The 16,543-nt window shown below is 38.3% G+C and overlaps 1 protein-coding gene across 47 annotated transcripts in view; it reads right to left on the minus strand.

The window, feature by feature from the left end:
• Window positions 1-16,543, minus strand: part of TENM2 (teneurin transmembrane protein 2) — a 1,469,731-nt gene that overhangs the window by 142,258 nt on the left and 1,310,930 nt on the right. For all 47 annotated transcript variants that reach the window (XM_080555516.1, XM_080555559.1, XM_080555513.1 and 44 more), the window contains one exon: window positions 13,389-13,627. In XM_080555516.1, coding sequence (XP_080411642.1) covers window positions 13,389-13,627 — 239 coding nt within the window. The remainder of the gene's footprint in view (window positions 1-13,388; window positions 13,628-16,543) is intronic.

Here is a 16,543-nt window from a genome sequence, read left to right on the forward strand (position 1 = left end):
GCCTGATACTACTCTAAAAAAGGACACTCAAAACCAGCAGCCCCAAGATCCTTTTTTCACAGCAGTGTAAAATACATACATTACTGAAACTCAATTTAGTCATCTGGGATGTAGGAATAACAACAGTTACTTTCCCCACAGTAAAGTAAGCACTTAGAAGCTAAATTAAAATTAAATACTAGTGGTCTGTGTTCTAAAAAACAGTGAATCATAGCCTTAACTTGAATAACTTTAAAAAAAAAAAATCTTGCTGAATTTGAATATGCAATGTTATGGAGCCAGAAATAAAACTTTTGTCTTTCAATTTCTCTTTTCGATTCTTTCAACTGGCATTATTTACCAAAAGCTAATTTAGCCTATTTGAAGTAAAATCAAAAAATCATTTTTTTTTGGCTCCTCTGCACTAGAATTAATCAGAAGCAGCATGATTCCGTGTTTAATTTCAATCACAGCAGCTATTGCTTTGCAAATAAATAAAACTTACGAATTTTTTATTGTTCCTAAATAAGATGCTCACTTTTTCTTAAGGAAAATAAAATTTAGAATAATGGTGCTTACATGAACTTTTGTTTAATTGTGAGAGTACCACAGAATATGTTTTCCCTTAAAATCCAAGTGTGTAATTAAAACTGCATTTTGTTGGAAGACACCAGCAATATCTGGGTCAGCTAGATGTCCAAACAGTCAAGAATTAAATTGCCAATATGGAAAAACAATTAGAAAAAAATAAAGAAAAAGAGACGATTAAAAGAAAACTACCAACATCAACTACAGAGCTAAAATTATCAAATGCTATGAGGTCATATGTGGAATTCCTTTTGTGGATTTGGAACTTCGTTATTTCAGTTTAAGTAAAGAAAAAGCTGGTTATAGATTTTCTAGCTGGATTTACTAAAGCGATAGCAGAATTTAGCCCCATCTGTTGCTCCTTGGCTAGGACACTGGTACTATTTGTTTTCCTAGCATGGCATCCCACCCAATTTTTGATCTGCAACCTCATACAACAGATTGATGGTGCCAGAGAGACCCTGTGAAGTGGTGTGTGCTCCACTGCCAAGGGCGGGGAAGAAATGGATTGTCAAATCCAGGTGAACTAACTTTAAGAGAGGAGGAGGTGAAAAATCTGTGCTGCCTCCTCCCCTCACCACATGCTTGCAGAAGACTGAATCCAACCTTCAACCAGCAAAACAAAATTTTGCTTTAAAGCTTTAGATGTGCTTAGAGTATCTGAGTATTTCCAGCAGTTTTTCCCCATAACTCATCAGCAAAATGCTGCTCTACCCAAAGTAGCTGAAATGTGAGGTGTCCTACCTCAGGCTCGTTTGCAGACAGCCTTGAAGCTGGTATTCAGGAATTGGGAAATGTTCGATTCCTGAAATCAAGAACGCTGGCTTCCAAACGGCACGTTCTCAAATGCATACCGAGTCACGGCAAAGCAAATTCCTGTTTCAATTCTATTTCAATTTACCTGTCGTGTATCTCCTATTCCAGGAGTTTCAAGCAAATGTCAAGCAAATTGCGCTGTGTTTAAAAGCTTTTTCCTGTTCTGGCTGTTTACAGTTTTCTTCTGGTAAATATGGAAGGAAAAGATGAGTGATTTATGAATGCTCACTTTAAAAAGTCAAACAACATATTAAAGCAATACTTCATAGCACAGTGAAATAGAGTTAAGCAGATGGTTTTCACAGTGGTTTTATAGAAACAACATGCAGAGAGTTTTGACAGGAAAAAACCCTACAGATGAAGAAAACTGTTTCTATTAAATGCTGTTAAACCTTTATTTGTGCTAAAGCAAAAGATAAAACTTGTTCTGCAGAGATCCATATAAAATGTAAAAGAAGTGATGAAAATCACAGCTTTTCAACCTCGGTATTTCCCTTCACGAATATTCTAAGATGAGATTGAGTGAAACCCTGCACCAAAGTGCATCCTGAAACCAATACTGTTCCCAGCTTGTGTTAATATGACAATGGGTTGTGCTGATCAAATGACAGAAAATCAGTCAAGGGGCAAGATGCATCTTGCCGTTCTCCTGCATGTCTGTAAATTCCCTGCTTTCAGTAATAGTTGCGCACTTCCTTAGCTGCAGGCCTAACTGGCAGCATTGGCCCATGGCTGCTTTGCCAATTGCAATGACCCAGGTTGTGCAAGCAAGTAATGTGCCCCTGAATTGAGTACGGAGTGTCAGGACGACGGGAGAACTTGGCTAAGGGAGCACATCAGCAGCTGGATGTGCATCTTCAGGTGGTGCTTGAGGATGATGTGTATTTTAATTTGTAGCCCATTTGTTGCAAAAAGGATAGAAGTTTTAAGATATGCCACGGAGAACAATATGGCAATCTGAGCAAAGAAAAGGAAAACAACTTTTCTGTATTTCTGAGAACAAATAGCTGTCTCTACCATCACATCATTGTTTTACTATTACCAGCTAATACAACAGCAGACAGAAAGTGCAGCTGCGGTCCACAGAATATTTGGCACTTCTGGCCCAAGCATAATCCCTCATGTAATGAAAAACCTATTTCTATTTCTGCATCCTCGCTACTCTTCATACTGAAGAGGGTTGCGTCTGTCTTCCATTTATTGAAGCTTATTCTTCATCTAGACAGCCAGGTCTGGTTTGTATTAGAAATTAGGTTTTAAATCACTATTTTTCTATTATTTATTTTAGGATTTTCAGGAAGCCTCCAGAGGTGCAGAAAAATTCATCTTGTGAAAAAGACCCTAACACTCTTAATGAACCAAGCCCCAAATCCCTGGCCCACGTTAAAGAACTTTGATGTTTTTAAGGTTCAGAATAATTCAGGCTATAAAGACAGTAATATTACTTCAAGAGTTAAAATGACAGAAAAGAGTCAAAAAAAAGTTTGAAAGTCTGCATGCAAAAGTAAGAATAATCATAATCCTAAGCTTTTCCTTAACAAGCAGTCTCCATTATGGGTTTTTCCTTCTCTTTTCTCATGTGGCTGGAGGCTTGCATTTCAATGATTAATGGAGTCTCAAGATGTAGAAGGAGATACCTATACACACACACATGAAGAAAGAAACAACAGGTGAAATAAACTTTTGCCTCAATAAATCTTAGGGGCCTAAATTGCATCCCTCTCCTTAAGATCGCCGCTGCCTTATGGCCAGTTTTAACGCGATTCTCTGCATTTGTAGGTCTCAGCTCTGCACTGCATTCTAACAAACGTGCACAGTTCTCTCCTTGGAGAAGCCCTTGTATGATATAAGCATGCTAACGCAATACAGCAAGATAGGTGGGACTATGGTGGTGCATCGACTTGCTCTGGTACGCAAGCTGTGAAATTCATGACACCTCCTTGACTGAAGGCCTAAATACTATTTAAAGTATTTTGCATTTACCACAGACCAGCTGAGATACTCTCAGTTCACATCTGCCCTTATTATGACATTGGGACACTTGCTATGTGCTCCTGAGATTATTCCAACATCTATTAATTTTCTCAGCATATCAATACCAAAATCTTCCAGCAACCCTTTTTGCTCGTGGAGTACGCTCAGGTTTAAACAAAACAGCTATTAGCATACAGGAAGAGGCAGCAGATATGCAATAGCCTGACTGCCCTTTCAGAGTCTTTGTCTAAGCCAGGTCAATTCCTGCAAAACAAAGGACCACAAGAACAGACAATCTGTTCTCATCTGGCGAAGGGGGAACTTATTCCACTCCAGTGGCATTTGTACATTAATACTTCTATTCTCTGTCTTTCCTCAGAAAGTACTTAGCAAGAAAAATGTGGGAAGAAATCAGCTGATCAACCAACCAGTAAATTAAAAAAAGCTTAAAATTAAATTAACTGCAGCACCGTTATGCATAATGTATATCACTTTTTAAAAATTAAACGCAACAGAGCAGGATAAATCTGGACATTCCAGAAGAAGAAAACAAACCAATAAACACAGAGCATCTTGAAAGTTTTAAGCAAGGTTCTGTAACATCAACGTATGAGAACGAAATTCTTTTGCCATTCAGGAGCTATATTAATACAAATGCTTGTTTACTGTTTATTTAGTAATAGCCAAGATAAAGACATTAATAATGTCTAATAATCACATGGCAGGTCTCAATAGTGATTCTCTCGTTATCAAATCTGCTCACCATACAATTCAATATATGATTTTTCTAACCACCTGCATTCTTTATTTTGGTGTTTAAATTCAAGCTTCTGATGTCAGAAATGATTATGAGAAATAAAGTAGAAGAGAACTTCCTGAATATTAGGAATATCACCTATATGCTGTTAAATAAAACAGGCTTTGGCTTTCCTATAACCGTCACGGTCAAATTCTGCTGTGGAAAAGAAACATTCATTCATATTCAGTGAAAGGCCCACGTCTTAGAGTTCAGCACTCGTCATTTTTCAGGCGAAGATGCCTCTCATCACTAAAAGTAGACCTAACTCCTTGCAGTGACACAAGCTGGGGACTGGCTGGGGGGCAGCTCTGCAGGAGAGGCCCGAGGTGCCGCTGGCCGGAGAGCTGACCGTGAGCCAGCAGCACGCCCTGGCAGCAAAGAAGGGCAGCAGCATCCTGGGCTGTAGGAACAGAAGCACAGCCAGGAGACCATTATCCCCATCTGCTCAGTGCTCATTAGTCGGCTTCTGCGATAACTGGAGCCAGTTTGGGCCCGCCCAGTAGGAGAAGGGCATCAGTAAACCAAAGCAAGCCCAGCAGAGGCCACCAGGGTGGTCAGGGGCTGCAGCACTTGCCCTGCGAGGAGAGGCTGGGCGAGCTGGCTTTGTGTCCAGCCTGGAGAAACAAAGGCTGCAGGGCCGAACGGCAGCCTGGTGGTCCCTGCAGGCCATTGGGAAGATGGAGCCAGGCTCCACACACTGGCAGGAGGACGGGATACAAAGGGTGTAACGATGCATGCTGCGGATAAGGAAATATCAAGCACAAGCCGTGGAACAGGCTGCCCACCAAGGCAGCACAGTCTGTGCCCTTGGAGGTCTTCAAGACCAGACTGGACTTTACCGATGACCCAGGTTTAAGGAGGAGGTCGGACTAAAGAGCTCCAGAGACTCCTTCCAACCTGAATTATCGAATAATTGAGAAACCTAAATCTAGAGTGCGAAATTTGTCTCAGGGATCAGATAGACTGTCATGGAAAATAGTGTTTTTCTGATTATAACTACAAGGGTATCATACAGAGCATTAATAACAAGGCACAACATAACACGAACATGGTGTGCTAGGTATTCAGACTCACTGACCTTTGCAAGTTGACAGTGTTATTACTGGACATACAGACTACATAAAATAACTGAGTTTGTTTGTTTGTTTTGTTTTTTGGTACCTGAGCATTGAAGTGAGCTGGCAGCTCACAGATGCAGCAAGACTGCATAGAATTAAAGCCTGAACAAGGAAAAGCTGAAATGAACTTGAAAATTGTTTCTTAAACAGTTTTTTAGATTACTGAAAGGAGATTATTCACCACTTAATGTGTTGAAATTAAGTTTTCTGTCATTTTACAGTGACGTGTCATTCCTCTTCCCACTGTTCAACTTTTTACTCCATAATTTCTGTAGTCTGTTACCCTATCATTTTTGCAACCTGAATTTAATTCCTACTTTGATATTTTGTCTTCCTGCAAGTTCCTCAAATATTCTTATCTCTTTAGTACACTTAAATCTTTTATTTGTGCTTTTTTTTTTAAATGGCTTTCATAATAGTGTTCTAACAGCTTACAGAATCCATGTCACATCTTCTGATCTGCTATTACCCATTGAGCAATAGTTATAATCCTAAAGCAATCATGTACTTCTACAGTTAAACAAATAAAATCTGTAAGCACACTGAGTGCAAACCAACACAATCAGTTAACAAAGAAGCACAGCACCAAATAACCAATATAAATGAGTCCATAAGTGATCAACTGGTGATCTCAGCATAAATAGCAGCTCAGAGAGCAATGTTTCCCTAGGGAGAACTGAGACATTTTACACTGATATTGAACATTGACTTTTCGGAGAAAATGACCGCAGATTTATTTGATAGGTACATCTGACTTAGCATTATATTAGCAAAATTTAATCTTCAATATCACTTATGCTCACCCTTCCTCTGAAAGATGGGCTCATTTCAGTATGCTGGGCCAGGTTATAAAGCATGTCTCAGTAAACTGTCTCAAAGCTTTTTCATCATTTTTCCCCCTGATGTCCTTTCCTAGAACACTTGTTCTGCATCTGCTTATCTCTGCTGTCTGTTTGCACTGATGATCTTTTGCCTTCACACCTATGATTCTGGGATTAAATCCTACACTACTAAAAAAAGTCAGTATTTGTGCTGATTGAAGTAAGAACAGGCTGTTACGAAACCCAGGATATTTCCTCATTTTGGAGGGGTAGGGCAACAGCAGTGCATGTGAAACACAGCACAGCATCCGGAACAGCACCGCTGCTACAAGTCAGGGAAACAGCACCCCCGACGAAGCCATTCTTGCAGCTTTGAATAGAAAAAGGAAATCAAAACAACAACAGCAATTTTAAAAACTGTTTCTCTAAAAATTTCCAGGTTAGCCATTGTTATCATGTTACATCACTTGTTTTAATGGTACTAACCTCTGCCACAGCATGCAGCAGCTAGACTGATGCATTGCTTTTCTCAAGTTCACAGCAGGATTTTTTAACTCTTCTAACTACCAGCATCCATGAAACCCGTGGAAAGTATTTTTTGGGACTTATCTGGATTGTGTTGTGCAATATGCATTAAAAACACACACAGACACCCATGCAAAACCCCTCTAACTCCCAACACAAAACATCATCTTGGTCTCCTGTCTCTTGCCGAGGTTTCCAAGCAGGCTTTTTTGTCCTGGTAGCTAAGCAGAAAGTGTTTTCAATTTCAAGTGCTAAGCACCTGATGGCACTTTGTGAGTTATAGAAACATTAGGCTCACTCTAGCTTCAAGTGCTCAGGTTTACTGTATGAAAATCCTCAGCAAAGACAAAAGGAGAATTGAACGGGCAGATAAAACTGCCCCTGCATGCTGCAAGGTAGCTGCTTCCATTATCTCTGAGATCTCTGCTAGGCAAAACAATATGTGCATTGCTTTTCTTGGAACAAATCTCTACATCGAGCTTTTATTTTTAACCCAGGAAAAGCACAGGCAAGCTATACCCACGTAACCTCCCATAAAAATCCTCCTGTTCTTTGTGGCATTATGCAGAGACAGCAGGAGCACGTTGCTTGTTTTAGGAAAATCATCTCCTTCGCTTAATGGCTCTCCCACACCTTTGGGCTGTGGAACAGGATGCTTGCTAGGCTGAAACCCCGCATCTAACCCTCCTGGAGCCAGGCCCTGCCATTCCCAGCATGAGGGCTGAATTTTGTTAGGGGAAGGGGCTAGCGGTTTGTCCTTGCAGGGCTCAAAGCCTCCCTGCTCAGAGCTAGCAGCAGGTGAGCTTACAGCGCTATTTGTACAGAGCTCCTTTCTCTTTCCCAGGTTCACTGCTATCAGTCAGCAAGAATTTCTGAACATGTGACAGGCATATCCTAAAAGTCAATTACTGCCCCCTAACTGACACCTATTTTCAATGCAAATGTAAGAACAGAACCCTCTGTCACCATCTAATCTCACAAGATGCAAGACTCAAGTGCAACTTGATAGCAGTGATTGGCAACCAGATGACCTCTGCCTCTCAGAGGTTCCATCTTTGCATGAATTTCCCTTTTTTCAGTTTTGGTTTCCGGAATGTCGAGCATATTTGATTTCAGTGAAGCTTGGACAAGACTAAGTCAGTGGTTTTCTGACTTTACAAGTAAAATACAACAAATACAGCATAAGAAATCAGATGAAGCATAGGTTGCCATTTGCCAGAAAAAAGAAAAAGACACCAAAAACAACAAAAAATCAAAATAAACCAGCTGATACATAAAGTAACCACTTGTATGAACTACTTTGATGAATCCTGATCTGTAGAATCAGAGTCAAAAAGACGATTGGACCTATATCACCATCAATGTCATCTAAATTCAAAAATATTCTTCATGTGAATGGCAAAAGTGGTAGCCAGTCAAATTAAAAGCAGTCAGTTACATATCTGTGTTGTGGGAGCAGTGACATTGGCAGTGCTCTGAATGAGTTTGCAGGTACAGTTTGAGTACTGCATTTGTGAATGGAAGAAATTAGAAATACAAATGAAAAAAACTTCACACAACCACTTGCATTAGCAAATATCTTACTCATTTTGGAGAAGAAAAAAATTCAAGTTGATATCAACACCTAAAGCATACATTTTTGTAAAAGCTGTGGTACACGCATATTTCATGCAGAGTAAAAATGAGACTTCTGCTTCCAAGCCTAATTTCATCAGAAACCCCATAAATTTTATTGTCTGACTGTCACAGAAACAAATGAATACTATTGTGAGAAAGATAACAAAATAAATTAACCATTTATTTGCCTAGATGTATTATGTCCAGAAACTACCTACTATGATGCTTTCTAACAGCAAGAGCTTTACCAAAATATTCGTTCTATGCACCACTATTTTCAGGCTTTAATTTTAAATATATACATATATAGGAAATAAAAAAAAAAAGTTTTCATTTGCCTGAATAACTGCCAGAGAATCTTTGGCAATACAACCCTTTCTATAGCACAGAAGGGAATATACTATTTCAAGTTTAGGGAGAAAACTGAAATTTATCTGAAGCCTCGTGCATCTTTAAGGCCAAATAACACTGAGGAATAAACGTGTAGCATATGTACTACAAATGCAGTGTTCTCTGTCATTTTCCTTTTATTTTCCTGTATCATCTTGCACAGGATAGGAGTAGATAAAATAGCATCAACATTAAAATTATCAGTATGAGTGTGAAGATACTATTTTCACATGGAGCATCTTTGAACCCACTGTAGTTTTTCATTTCCACAGGAAACAGTAATTCTGGTAGTTGCCCCCCCATGAAAGTGTAAATACTTGAAAATTACGTCATTTTTAACATACGAACATGTTGATGGTCAGATGGTCTTTCATGCTCCAAGTAAGATTGGCAGAAATTAGAGCATGGTAGGGGCTTACAAAAATATGGTATTTAATGTTTGGCAGGAATTACTACTGTGGAAAACACAGCAGACGCTTTTTCCCCTCCTTACCCCCCTTTTTTTTTTTAAATTGTTTTTCCACTCCACTTTTTTTTAATTGTTTTTCCCTTTCCCTTCCTGCTTTTTTGTTGTTGTTGATTTTTCTCTCCAAATTTGGCATGAATCTAAAGAGCTAAAAACTAATTTAACATGACAAATGCTTTCATCACTCTCAACCTCTGAAGTGAACACTCTTGACAAAGACAATGTGTGGAGCATATGCTTTCCTTCTGACACTTTATAAATTACTTGCCTGTAACTGGGTTTCACCACCAGTCCAATACCTTCAGGATGTCCTCATCTGAGTGGCTGTCTATGTTGTTCAAATGTTACTTCAGGACAATGGGAACAACTCCCTGGCTTCGTGAAACGACACATGTCTCAAAGAGGATTGGAGACTATTATATCTACATCTTGGATGCTGGAATTTACCAAAATGATGTGAAATATTACCAAATCATGCTAAGTATTTCAGTAATAGCAGGCTACCGAAGAAACGGAGAGGTGATAATACTGGCTTTAAATAAGCAGATAACATTTTGGATACTACGTAAGGAATAAGTTAACTGAAGAACTGAATTTTTTGGATTCTCTTTTGAAAGTAGTACAGCACACAGCCACAGAGACAGCTTAAAATGCTCTTTTTCATAGAAATAATCGTAAAGTTTTTTTGCCTGTGTCTATTCCTGTAATAACAGCAAAAAAAGGCTTGTTTCATTTTCAAGCTGGTGAATCTGATACGTGTCAAAGTTTCTGCAGAAACTGTTGTCATAATGGAATGTAGATAGAAGACTACGTCCATGATAACAAACTGCACACAGCACCAAGCATACTTTTCACAGGCACATGCCACATCATAGTAGACTGGTGCCACATGGACCTGCAGGTATTTGTCCCAAAAATCAGTCAGGATAAGTTCCACTGGAAGATTTTGGAAAAATGAGACTAGATAATGATGGCACTGACTGGCCTATAAAGGAGGAGTCTATCTAAATAGCCACACTTGGATGGTATTTTATGATCTAAAAGATGAATCTGTATGCATCTTCCAGAAGAAAAGAAAAAAACATATCCCTTTTAACAAGATATATTGTCACTATTTTGACAGATGTTTAACTTTTAAAAATAGCAGGATCATCGTTATTTAACATTAATTATGTTGTGTTGCAAAAAGTTCCAAAGGTTATTATGCCCTGTGAATTCATTTGTAGTTTTGTCATTTAATTCATTCTATTTTTATTTGTCTCTTATCAGAAAAGCAATTGGAATGCCTAAATCACTTTTAATATTCTTTCCTATCTGCTGTGATACTTTTTTTTTTCCTGTCATTTTAAATCACCCCTGATTAGAATTTTTTTCATGACACCCTTAATCTTCGGCACTTGCCTGAAAATCAGGTTTAAATCTGCAGACAGCATGTTTTCAATGAACTGCTTCAATTCCCAATTCTCTTTTATAATAGGACAATCCATTTAGAAATCCTGAAGTCTATGCGAACTTCAAAGTATTCTTTCAATATAATTTACGTATTTGCCAGCATTGCATTTTCATTTACTCCCACAATAGTCTTCACTAGCATTGATAAAATCCTCTTCACAGAGCCCAGAATTAGCGACAAACCTAAAAAGCAGAAACATTCACTGCAAATTTTGAAGACTTTGTTCTGTGTTACTTTTAGCAGATGTATCCCCAGTAATATGACGCCTGCTATGGTGGACAGCAAGAAATTTCCTTTGTGGACATATCCAACAGAAGAACATTATCAGCACCTTGAAAGACTCTCCTAGGTTTGAAGTTCTGACAGGAAAATACACGGGGGGAGTTAGTGCAACGTGGAGCGTTGCCTCCTGCCTATCTTGGGGGAACTTAAACAACATCCTACAACTTCCACCTCTCTTGGTAGATTAACAGCTCTCATTTTCCCACTGTCCCAAAGATTAGGACAGAACGGGGATTTTGGTACGTTATTCATCTTGAAAACAGAAAAACATTTTTTTCTCCCGACAGACTGACTGGAGCAAGACAGAGTTATTTTGTCTTCACAGCAGTTCAGGGCTTAGTAGGTCAGGAGCTCCAAAGCAAGCTGCAGCAGAGCAGACAGCTGGTATTTCACCTTGCTGCTCTTAGCCCGGGAGAGAGAATATTTATTTTTCCCAGGACTGAACTTCTGCACATGCCCAGGAAAAGACATCCCTCTGGGGAAATGCAGACAAGGCAAGGTTTTTGAAATCTCTTACAGTAAGGAGATGATTTGGTGCCTCAAGTCATACCATTGGAGAACAGCAGTCCCAATTATTTGATGGGTGGGTCAGCTTATAGCTGGTGATCTTAAGCACATCCCTTCTGCCTTACTGCTCTTCTCAATGCACTGAAGACAATTCAGCTTCCTTTTAGTTTTCTGTCTTTTCTCTCTTTTGCATCACTTTAAATTATTATCACAGACGATCCACCAAATTTATTCAGAGGATTAATTACAGCTATTTTCTGGTTTTGACAACTACTCTTCAATTCATTTATTCTTTACTGTGTGTGGCATGAAGCTTGTCAGGTAACTTCTCATTATTTAATCCTTGAGCCAATACACTTTCTACAACCTGCTTTCTCATGCTCACTAGTCAACTCCATTGTGCTCATCATTCTTTAGTCAGGAAAAAAGACCTCAAAAACTTCTGTCAAAAGGCATCACTTATGTCATGACTTGAAGTGATAGATCATTCATCAATTATTAAGGGTCAATGCATTGCTTTACATTAGCTCTTGTCTTAAATGTTGTAGGAAACTGTGTAAAGCAATAACCATGTTGCAAAGCTTTGCTTTAGATTACACTAACCTAAATAACAAGGAAAAATGCATTTCATAATCCATCACTTCAAAGTTATGCACATGATTAAAATATTCAGCTTGCAGTATATCATTTCCCATGTGCATAATCACTCAAACCGAGAGCTGTTGTATGATAACTGTCAAGTTCAATAAATCATGTGCTTTCCAATCTTTTTATTTATATATCAAACTAAGCCTGTTATTCTTCTGAGGTTTTCTACTGAAAAAACAGAGAAAGATGTTTAGTTTTATAGTATTGAGTATGCTGGGATGCAGGCCTGGCCTACGGAGACAGCAGCAATAAAGTAGCTAATCAGCTCTCTTTCACTCCTGGATGTATTAATTACCTATGGAAGATCATTAATATGAACAGTGAGGTTTCCTTAGAAAGCAGCATCTACCCTGTTGAGTTTGATGTATTTTGATTTTGACCATATAACCTTTCTCTTCAAATGGAGGGAATAGGGAGAAAATTCAGTGCACCTTCACAGGGCTTTTGCGTATTATGTATGAACTTCACTCTTCATGGTAGCAACATATTAATATCAGCACAGAGTTTCAAAAAATGAACTGAAAAAACAATCTTAACAGGTCTGGAAAGTATTTACAGAAAACATTGGCAAGCTACCATATTTTTGCCATTTACTCATAGAAGCTAGAAAGTTTGTGCAGCATGTCCTTATCATCAACGTATTGTTAAGGCACTGTAAAAGGTACAAAATACACATCTAACTGTTGTAGACCCTTTGAAAAACCTCCAAAGCAACAGACAATGAGAAGGATATTGGGGGAAAAAAAAAATAAAAAATGGGAGCATTTTTAAAAAATCTGAAAAGACCATAAAAGAATAGAACCTAGTGTGGTTATTATTAATATGCTAATCAAAGAAAATGAGCACAAAATTTTGAATTCTCCTTATAAAACACTAAGGATGGGTGGAATACTGAAAACAACAGCACACCAAATAGCTTTATCTATTAGTCAGACCTAAGACCTATAGGAATTTAGGCATGCCAACAGATAGAGAGACTTATCAAAAATGATTTTGTGTTTTTTTCTCTAAATGCAGCACACTATAGTAATACTTGAATTCAAACACCAGTAGCTTCTGGTACTCTTACGGATTTACTACCTAGCACAATTTTTTCCAAATATTTTCAACCTAAGGTAGTACATCCAAAAAATCCAAATTATATCAGCCTCTTTTGTGTACCCATAACACCTAAAATTAACACGGCGCACTGAGGATCCTGATTTGACTTCTTGCTCCCACTCCAGTTATCACGGTGAACAGGACTTGAGAATCGTATTTTTCTCATTAATCAATATGAAGAATAACAATTTTCTTTGCTTAGTAACTACACAGATTTGTGAAACATATTAAACCAACCTTTCATCTGCTGAAGCCTCATTTGCTGACATAGCCATGTGATTTGAAAGAGAAAACACAGTCTTACCTATGAAATATGCTAGCAGGATGGCAAGCAGAACTGCAGCAGCAATTGCAGATAAAGCAGCACATTTCCAGCTACAATATTTGGAGGGTTTTTTCAGCTTGAACGCATTCCTGGAGAATGTATTTCTAGGTAACAGCCTGGGAGGTGGAGTATAAACTGTTCCTGAGGTCAGTGGGTAGCCAGGAGAAGAGCTACTGAACAGTGGAGTCGTTCCAGAAGATGTCTTAAACAAGAAATGCCTGAAAAACAAAAAAATTGAATGATAGTTTAAAACACAAAGTCTTGTAGTTAAGAAATAATATCTCATTCTTTCCCAGCTGCCATAATGCATTAAATTCAACAAAAATAGTAAAATGATTTTTTCTGAAGAAGTAGGGAGAATGAACACTCTCACAATCTTTTTGACACGAAAGCCTAACAACTATCACTAAAACACTGCATTGGGATGTCTGCTGTCAGGATATCTTCTTATCCTTTCCATGATTAGATGCAGTTTGACCAGATACTAGCTAAAACATCAACATGATGAATTAATGTCTTTGAGTATGTTGAGACTGTGTCAGGAAGAAGTGGGAGCAGTCTGGTAATGGAGTCATATTCAGATGTGACATCACTGTCGATTCCTTTTTGCCTGGGTTTGAATAGGACTGAACGACTAGTTCCATTATGAAATACCTTTAAGTTTGTTAGTTCAACAGAACATTTCACTTTAAAAGAAAACATCCTTTCTGAATTCACACATTTAGATAATTTCCCTGTAGGATAGTAATGCCCAGAAAATATTCTAAAACCTATAAATAAATAAATAAAATTGAGTTTCATTAACAGCCTTGGAAGAAGCTGCCAGAAAAAAAAAAATTAAGAAGCATAATAGTCTTGTAGGAAGTTATTTTACCAGAATTAGAACTAACCATCTTTAAAAAAAAATGCTATGGAGTTTTGGTTTGAACAGCTAAAACTATCATCAGAATTACAAGACTTAGCAGAAAAAAAAAAAAAAAAGATTTCTCAGACTTCAACTGCCCAGACACTTGTTAAGAAGAAAATAAGGGATGGCATATACTACCCAACGAATTTTCATAAAATGCTGCCAACTTGGTTCCAGACACAGAAAATGAAGAAAGCCATTCAGAAGCCTGGCTCCTCCAGATTAACTTCTCTTTTCCTAGTCAGGAAGAGCTGACTACCAGCATGTTCCTAGTAAATGATAAGAAGAGGAGCAGAGAATAAAGGCAGTGGTCTTCAAGAAGGCCACTGAAAATACACCATTTTTTTAGGGTCGTCGTTTATAAAGTCCTTTCATGAATATTATAAATCATTTTGTTTGACTTTTTTTTTTGTTTGTTTGTTTTGGTTTTCCCTTTCTCTTAGAGGCCCTAAATGACCTTGTACATCCCACACAACAATCAACAAAATTCTAGTTTACTTCAGAAAACATTTCAGCCACCTATGGTAGTAGTAGTATTCACTTTCATAACTTTTTCTTTGTGCTCTGGAGACACCACAGAAAAACATTCAGACACAGGCACACAATCAGAAGTGGCTTTTAAAGCCTAAGTAACTCAAGCAGATTAATTAAAGGCTGGCTGACACTTGTTAGCAGAAGCAGTTTTAGGCCGTTCTGCTGGCTCTGTGGTGCTGGGAGCACAGTGCCCCTCTGTGACAGGACCCAAGGACTGAAGTGGCACCGAGCTTGAGGAAGGATGGGTGGACAGCAGGGAGAGCTGCGGTGATGCTGATCGGATGCAGGTTGCAGGCAGGCAGGCTCACCTCTCCTTCACGCCAGCTGCATCTGCCTCAGCCCAGGCACCCTTCTCCTCACAGGCCCTCACGCTACAAGTGAGCCTTTCAGGTTTGGACCTCAGGGTCCCACAGCAGGCAGTTCTTACAGTTCTTTCTTTTCCTGCCCCAAAGCAGGAAATCACAGAATCAAAGTGGAAATGGCGGTCCTTGGCACTGTCTTTATCTGAAATGTCAAGGTTTTTAACCCAGGAATTTTATGTGCTCTTCAGCCAAGAAGGCAGCTGCAGTACCAACAGAAATTTTAATATAAAGCATTGTTAAAGTAAACTCAGATATATAATGAAACTCTGCTCCCACCAAAAATGAATTAATGAATATCTAGATATGCTTTAATAGGACATGCCAATCATGTACTATTTCATGTGACAAGAAATAAAAAAGTAGAAGAAAATAGTTCCACCATGGTCCACTTTGAGATAAAGTATATAAAGAAAACCAAAATATTTATACATGCAAACATGACTTCTGTTATATTGTTAAAACTGCTCAGAACTTGATAGAAGCAAAAAAGGCTGAGAGAAATGGATCTGTGGAAATATTTCATTCCCAAAGCAAAAAACAATAAAAATAATTGAATAAACAGTTTTGTCACAGCTGCAACTCCTTATCCATGTATTTCAAAAGCTGAAAGTTTACTATGTCTGTATGAGGGTCTCTGACAAAGTGGCAAAGATTAGAAGATAGCCATGCATTACTAAAGTACAATAATTACATCTTCAGAAGATATTAAAAAAAGACAAATATTTTAAGATATGGTAAATACCACCCACCAAGCCATTTTGGAAAACTGGCACTGCGTTCAGAAGCTGGAGACCAGATTAGCAGAAACACCCAAAGTTACAGCAACGCACACCAGAATGACTGAGAACATAACGGACAAAGTACTCGCAACCCCCCAGAGTTTTAAGTCTAGATTCAGCTTCTAATGGAAATAAATTGACTTGTCTCAACTCTATCCCTAAAACCAATGATCTATAGCTATATTTTTACGTGGGATTTGACATGCTCTGGTACAACCAATTGTCTGTGGACCAAAGCTGCAAAGAGAGAACATGAGCATTTATCAACATTAATTATGGTCCCTCAGAGGTAAGGCCACGAGGTATTGTACAATGACTGCTTACGGAAAGATATTATCTTAGTTGCACCCATTCACTTAATTTCAAATAGATTCCATATTAGAATTAAATAAATAAACTCTACATTCTGTGTCTTAACTGTTCACCTATCAAGTACTGTAAGGAAAAACACATTTACCACCTCACTTAGCATTAATACTTTGATTTAAATGAGGGCTGAACGTTAATTTTGAAAGCATGGGAATAAATTTGCTAATCTTAGGACAGCCTAAT

The sequence above is a fragment of the Anser brachyrhynchus genome (genome assembly GCF_964034855.1).
Source record: "Anser brachyrhynchus genome assembly, chromosome: 14".
Taxonomy (NCBI): Eukaryota; Metazoa; Chordata; class Aves; order Anseriformes; family Anatidae; genus Anser; species Anser brachyrhynchus.